We start from the raw sequence: 5,817 nt of genomic DNA, 5'->3' as shown, positions 1-5,817 counted from the left end.
GGTGCCCGTGGACCCGACGGCGCTAGATCCCCCGCCGGGAGCGGCGGCGGCGGCGGCCACCGAGACGTTGCTGGCGGCGGCGTCCTCGGCGGCGGCGCCGGTGTTGAAGGAGGAGTACATGCAGATCTCCCTCTCGCTGCGGGGGAAGGACCAGTAGACGATGCGGCGCTGGACGGGCTCCGGGATGCGCTCGAACCGCTCCTCCACCCGCTGGAACGGCCACTTCTCCGCCACGCGCCGCGCCGCGATGTCCAGCAGCGACTCCGGGCTCTGCGTCTTGCCCAGCGGCAGCACCCCCAGCGCTGCATAGGCGGCGGCGAGGGCGGGCGAGAAGGCGATCGCCGCTGAGGAGGAGGCGGCGGCAGAGGAGGAGGGTCCCGCGACGCATAGCGCGCCGCCGCCGCCGCCGCCCAGGCCTCCTTCGCCGCCACCAATCGCCCGCTGGCCTGGCCTGCACCCGGCGCCGTAGCCAGGTCTGCAGCAGAGGCGCTTGGCGGGGAGAGGGAGCTGACCGCGCTCCGCCATGATCGCGCCGCTTCTAAGCAGACAGCGGAAGTGGCTGTAGTCTATAAACGGCACCAGGAAGCCAGCGAGAGGCTGCCGGAGAATAGGCTCCGCCTCCTACTTCCAAATATGGGCTGGTGGGCGGGACCAACCGCCGAGCACGCAGACTGAGGGGAGCAAAAGGGCGGGGATATGCAAAAACCAGAGGGAGAAAGAGGCCACAAACATAAATAGAACGGTTCCCGAGGCCGTGTGCTCAGCGCGTCAGCGGTGACGGGGCGGAGATGGGGAGGGAGGAGGTCGAGTCGGAGGCCTGCGCTGAACGGATCATCGTTCGGAGAGGGGGGTGGGGCAATCCACACCCACCCGCTGATTTCCTTCTCTGTCTGTCTGTCCTCTTATTCCCTCACACCGCCTCCCCCCCCACGTCTCCTTCAAAGGGTATTTTACGTACACACGTCGGAGCCCACCCCCGGACGCGTCTCACGCGTGTTGCTCGTGGTGGGAAAAGGGGGGGGGGCCTGCCGGCTCCCTTTTGTGACACCATATAGGGAAATGGAATGTGGGGGCGGGGTCTCTCAATCCGGTCGTTTCGCTCTCTCGCGCTGGTGGGGCGGAGCCAACAAAAAGAGGCTCGGCGAAAAACGTCATGCTCACGAGACAAGGAAATACGGTACGAACCAGCCGGCCGATTAACCGCCGCTCCCGCGCCTGGAGCTTGAGAGAAGCGGGAAACGGGCGAGGAAGGAACGCGGCGCCCGTTAGACAGCATCCTTCGGGGGACGAGGACACGGAAGGCGGCCGGAGCGGGCTCCCGGGTCGGTTTCTGAAGCGGCTCGCAAAGGTGGGTCTTTGAGGGTCCCTGATTTTGAGGACAGTCTGGTGGAAAGGGGGTGGGGGTGGGATCTTTGAGAGGTTTCTGTGGCCGAGAAAGGGAGTGGGTCGGGATTTAGATTATTGTATGATTCGCTTTTGCGTCAGAATCGGCCAGAGAAAGAAAGCTGCGGCGGCTTGGGTCGGTGGCCCCTTCTGTCATGTCAGTCCGGCCTACCTGGCATGGCGGGTTTTGCAGGCCAAATGAGGAAGGGGGGGATCCGTGCGTGGCGCCTGCGAGGAAAAACTTTTCATTTCGATGAAAGAGCTGGAAAGCGGGAGACGACGGTCTCATCGTCCGCGCTGTCGAGAAAGATAGTGTCGCTGTGAGAGTGGGAAGTAGGTCTTTCTCCTTCCCCGCACGCTTAAATCCTCCTGCACAGCGTGCAAAGGACGGAGTTCGCAGGGCTGTGAGTCGTCAGGCGAGCGCGCGCAGAGGGTCGGGTCCAGACGCTGGAGGGAGTCGGTGAAGGTTCTGCCTGCGAGAGAAGCGCCCGTCGGCAGCGAGGATCCCTCCTGGAATGGCCGCGGGGAGGCTTATCATGGCTCCTTTGAAGTCCTTTCTCAACCAGAGCCCTCTTGGGCGGATGCGGGAAATGTTATCCTCGCCTGGCAGACGCGGGCACAGGGATATAGAGCCGGAAATGTAAACAGTGGGGGCAAGAGGTGACAAATGCCTGTGACATTTCTTGCGAAGCTTCAGTTGTTTTGCAGGATCAACACAATCGCCGCTGGCCACGGCACTGATGGGGCGATAACTCGAATTAGCATAGCAAAGCCAGGAAGATTAACACCTGTGGCTGGCCAGAAAGTAACGGGACCGAACTTGAGTAACCTTGAATGGGCTTTCATTCCAGGCATAATAGCGATTTAAGAGGACCCATCAAGTAGCTGTCATCATTCCACTTTTACTGTCCTTGCTTTTAATAGGTTTGCAACCTGGTTGGATCACTCCTGTTGATTTCATTTAGTGGTCAGTGTTACTACTGAGATATATTTTGTCACCTATCCTGTTATCCAAGAACTGTTTTTCAAATCAGGGCAGATTGATAGGAACCACCCCCTTTTTTCTTGCTTCTTCTCTTTGAAGTATTATTTTTGCAATGTATGAATACATATGGGGTTGGGTTAAGGGTAGGTTCCTAAATATCTTGCTCACAGGGGAAAAGAGAGAAGTAGTAATATAGCTCCAGTTGGAATAGGTTTGAAAAGTGGTAACAGTAAAAAGTTTGTTACCATTTTTCTTCAGTTTTTTTGCAGTGCTCTTTTTCATTCAACGATTATCCCCCAGCTTTTGGCAGTGCTTGTTCCTTCATTAAACTTGGTAGTTAATAGGAAGGGAATCACAGATTATACAGTCACATATATCTGCACTGAAGGGCTGCAAAAATGAGTTAAGTAAATGGGAGAACAAATTAAAATCCAGAAGCTGAAAAAAATCCCAAACTTCGATTAAAATTATGTCTGAATGTATTATAAACATATTCAATTCCATACAGTCAGAACAAATCAAATCCTTACAGTCTTTTTTTGCATAAAAGTATTTACCCAAGGGCACAAATATATGGCTTTTATGGTATGGTCATACAGTTCTGCAAACTATGGATTGCAGAACTGTGAAGGAACCTCATGGTGCATGTATTCTCTTGTCTCTTTCCTCTCTTTCCTGCCTTTCCTTTGAGATCCTGATTATGGTTTGGAGGGCGGGTGCTAAACATAGTTTGCCTGGCCACTAACCCCCTCACTGTATCTGAAGAAGTGTGTGTGCACACAAAAGCTTATACCTTGAATAAAATTTTGTTGGTCTTAAAGGTGCTGCCCTGAGCCTGCTTGCAGGGAGGGGGGCGTATAAATCAAAATAATAAATAAATAAAATAAATAAATAAACTTTGTTCTCCTGCTTCAGACCAGCATGGCTACCCACCTGAATCTATGGTTTACCAATGGGAGCATCATGGCAAACTTTCATTGTACTATTTATTTGTGTGTGTGTTTTTAAAGCGCGCACAAGGAGAAGGGAAGAGATAAGCTAGTCTTGCAAGTCATGGTTATATGTACTGTTTGTGAACTGATACTGAAATATTAAACTGATAGTTTAAATATTGTTTGTATGATAACATGGATGCTGATTTTCTTTCTCTGGTGGAGTGGGCCTGTTCTGGTCTGCAGCCCCTGTTACACCCTGTCCTCCAAGGTTCTCCCAACACCTGAAGAGGCCTTTCTCTCTGTCTGGTAACCCGCTACTACCACCTGACCTTTGCAGGAATTACCCACTGGGAGGGTTAGGAGGACTCCCAGCTTCCTTTCCAAGTTCCGTGGCCTTCTCTCTGTGTGTCCTGCTGCTCAGCATCTGGTCACCACGGGGACATTTTACTGCATTGTGTGCCCCTGGAGGAATAGCCACTTGCCAGCTGCCTGCCTCCCCCCTGGTGATCTCTTTTAAAATAGCATGCCCATGACGGTGGCGGTCCATGTGGTTCAGAAAACCACTACCAGCATCAAAAGTTATAATGTACTAGGAACAGAGGTCATTTCGGGGGGGAACGCGGGGGAACGCAGTTCCCCCGGGAGGAGGCAGGAGAAGAGGGAGGGTAAGTTGCTTCCTCCCTGCCTCTCCCCACCCCTGCCTGCCTGGGGCCAGGGAGGGCCTTCACGGGGCTTCCTTGCACTCCCGCCGGCCTTGCAGGTCCACCGCCGGTCCCCTCATGGGGCTCGGCAGTGGAGCTGCAAGGCCAGCACCGGCGGCCGAGACCGTTGGGGGTGGGGTGTGTGGCCTTATGACACACTTCCAGTGATGTCAGGGGGTGTGGCATATGCTAATGAGTTATGCTAATGAGTTCCCCTAGCTCTTTTTCTACGAAATGACCCCTGACTAGGAATAAGGATCGTTGTGGAAGTAAGTATAACAAGTTCTAGAAAGAGGCTCTGGGAGAGTGCCCTTGTATGAGCATGATCTCTGTGACCTGAAAGCCATTTCACAAATCAGGTCGGGGTGAGTCGGCGTTTGCCAGAAAATGGGCCCTGTAGAAAATGCTAGCACTTTGATTCTGTACATCCATGTGCAACCCATTGCATGCTAAATTCACATGTGCCATTGTTTTAGGGGGACAGTTTTCTTTTAAAGTAATACATGACAGGTTCCCAAGGGCTTGTAGCGGGGGGGGGGCCTTGCAGCTTCCCTCTCTCTATGCCTGCCGGGTTTGCCCTTGCCCCTCCCTGCAGCGCACTCAGTACAGTCTGGAGGTTGGGGATTGGGGGAGAGGGAGGCGGCTTTTTGGGAACCTCATGATGTGGCTTTTTTCCCTGCAGCTGCCAGCTGATGCTGCAAGCCAGCACACAAGCGGCCACGGCCACGCTAGAACAGCTGAGGGCAGCTACCACCAGTATAGAAATGGGATGACTGTTTGGGGAGGGGTCCCCGCCGCCTTCAGCCGCTTCCGCAGCCCAGCAGGGCAACCTGGACCCAAGGGACAGAGGCGAGGGAGGAGGGCTGGCCCCACTTAACCTGCCAAACAGGTGCAGGGCGCACTGCACCAAGAGGCCCCCGGAGCTCCGGCGCGTCTCCGCAGGCAGCCTGTTCAGTGGCGGTGGGGCGGGAGGAAGCCACTTGCTGCTCCGAGGCAGGGAAGGGATGCAACGATGGCTCACGGATAACAACATCCATGCCGAATTGGCCCTGCAATACTGGCGCTTCTTTCGTTGGCTTTCCTGGCGTGCCCCTCCATTTTGAAGACGCTAGGGCAGCAGACCAAGGCAGCATCGGCCATCAGATGCACAGCCCGATGGTGTTCGGGGGCGGGCTTTTACATGGCGGCAGCCTGGAGCAAGGTGAGTGCACCCTCTGTTCCCAAAATGAGCAGTGGGCGGCAGGCAGTGGCGGGCATTTCCCATGGGCAAGGCCAGGCGGGGTGCAGCAGCAGCGTGAAGAGGCAGGGCCAGAGCCTCCACCTTCTGAGGAAATGAGGAAAGTTTTGGGCGGCGCTGGTTCTGTGGGTGGGATGAAGGCAACGCAGCCAATGGCCAGAGACCCATTTCTGAGTGGCAGTTCAGGGACCCAATTGATTTGGGAGCATGTGGAACGTTCAGAAAAGACTCACACGAAAAGAGAAATATATAAGGAGAGATTTATTAAAAAATGTTCACAAGCATGCTTTTAGCACAGCACCAGACTGAGCAAGGGATTCAAAAGAAATGGGTAAAATACAATTCCTCTGTCCCTCATTCTATACATGACCTATCAGATCTTAAAACATAGGACAAGTTCCATTTGGTTAGGAAGTTATAGATCTCTACACAGTTCTCTATTACCTTGTATATTTCTCTAGGCCAGCACATGGTCAAAATAGCTGCCTCCTCAGTTGAAAGTTCTGTCTGTTCTCATGGCCTCAGCACCCAAAGAAAGAGAGCTTTCTTCTTGCTCCCCTGAGCTTTATCACCAGG

The 5,817-nt window shown here is 54.1% G+C and overlaps 1 protein-coding gene across 1 annotated transcript in view; it reads right to left on the bottom strand.

The window, feature by feature from the left end:
• ZSWIM6 (zinc finger, SWIM-type containing 6) overlaps positions 1-525 on the bottom strand; it is a 123,067-nt gene extending 122,542 nt beyond the window's left edge. Inside the window, exon 1 of the mRNA XM_015406799.1 lies at positions 6-525. Coding sequence (XP_015262285.1) covers positions 6-525 — 520 coding nt within the window. The remainder of the gene's footprint in view (positions 1-5) is intronic.
• Between the last annotated feature and the right edge of the window lie 5,292 nt (positions 526-5,817).

The sequence above is a fragment of the Gekko japonicus genome, unplaced genomic scaffold (assembly GCF_001447785.1).
Source record: "Gekko japonicus isolate JY-2015 unplaced genomic scaffold, Gekko_japonicus_V1.1 scaffold700, whole genome shotgun sequence".
NCBI classification, from domain to species: domain Eukaryota; kingdom Metazoa; phylum Chordata; class Lepidosauria; order Squamata; family Gekkonidae; genus Gekko; species Gekko japonicus.
This window is presented reverse-complemented; position numbering and strand designations above follow the sequence as displayed.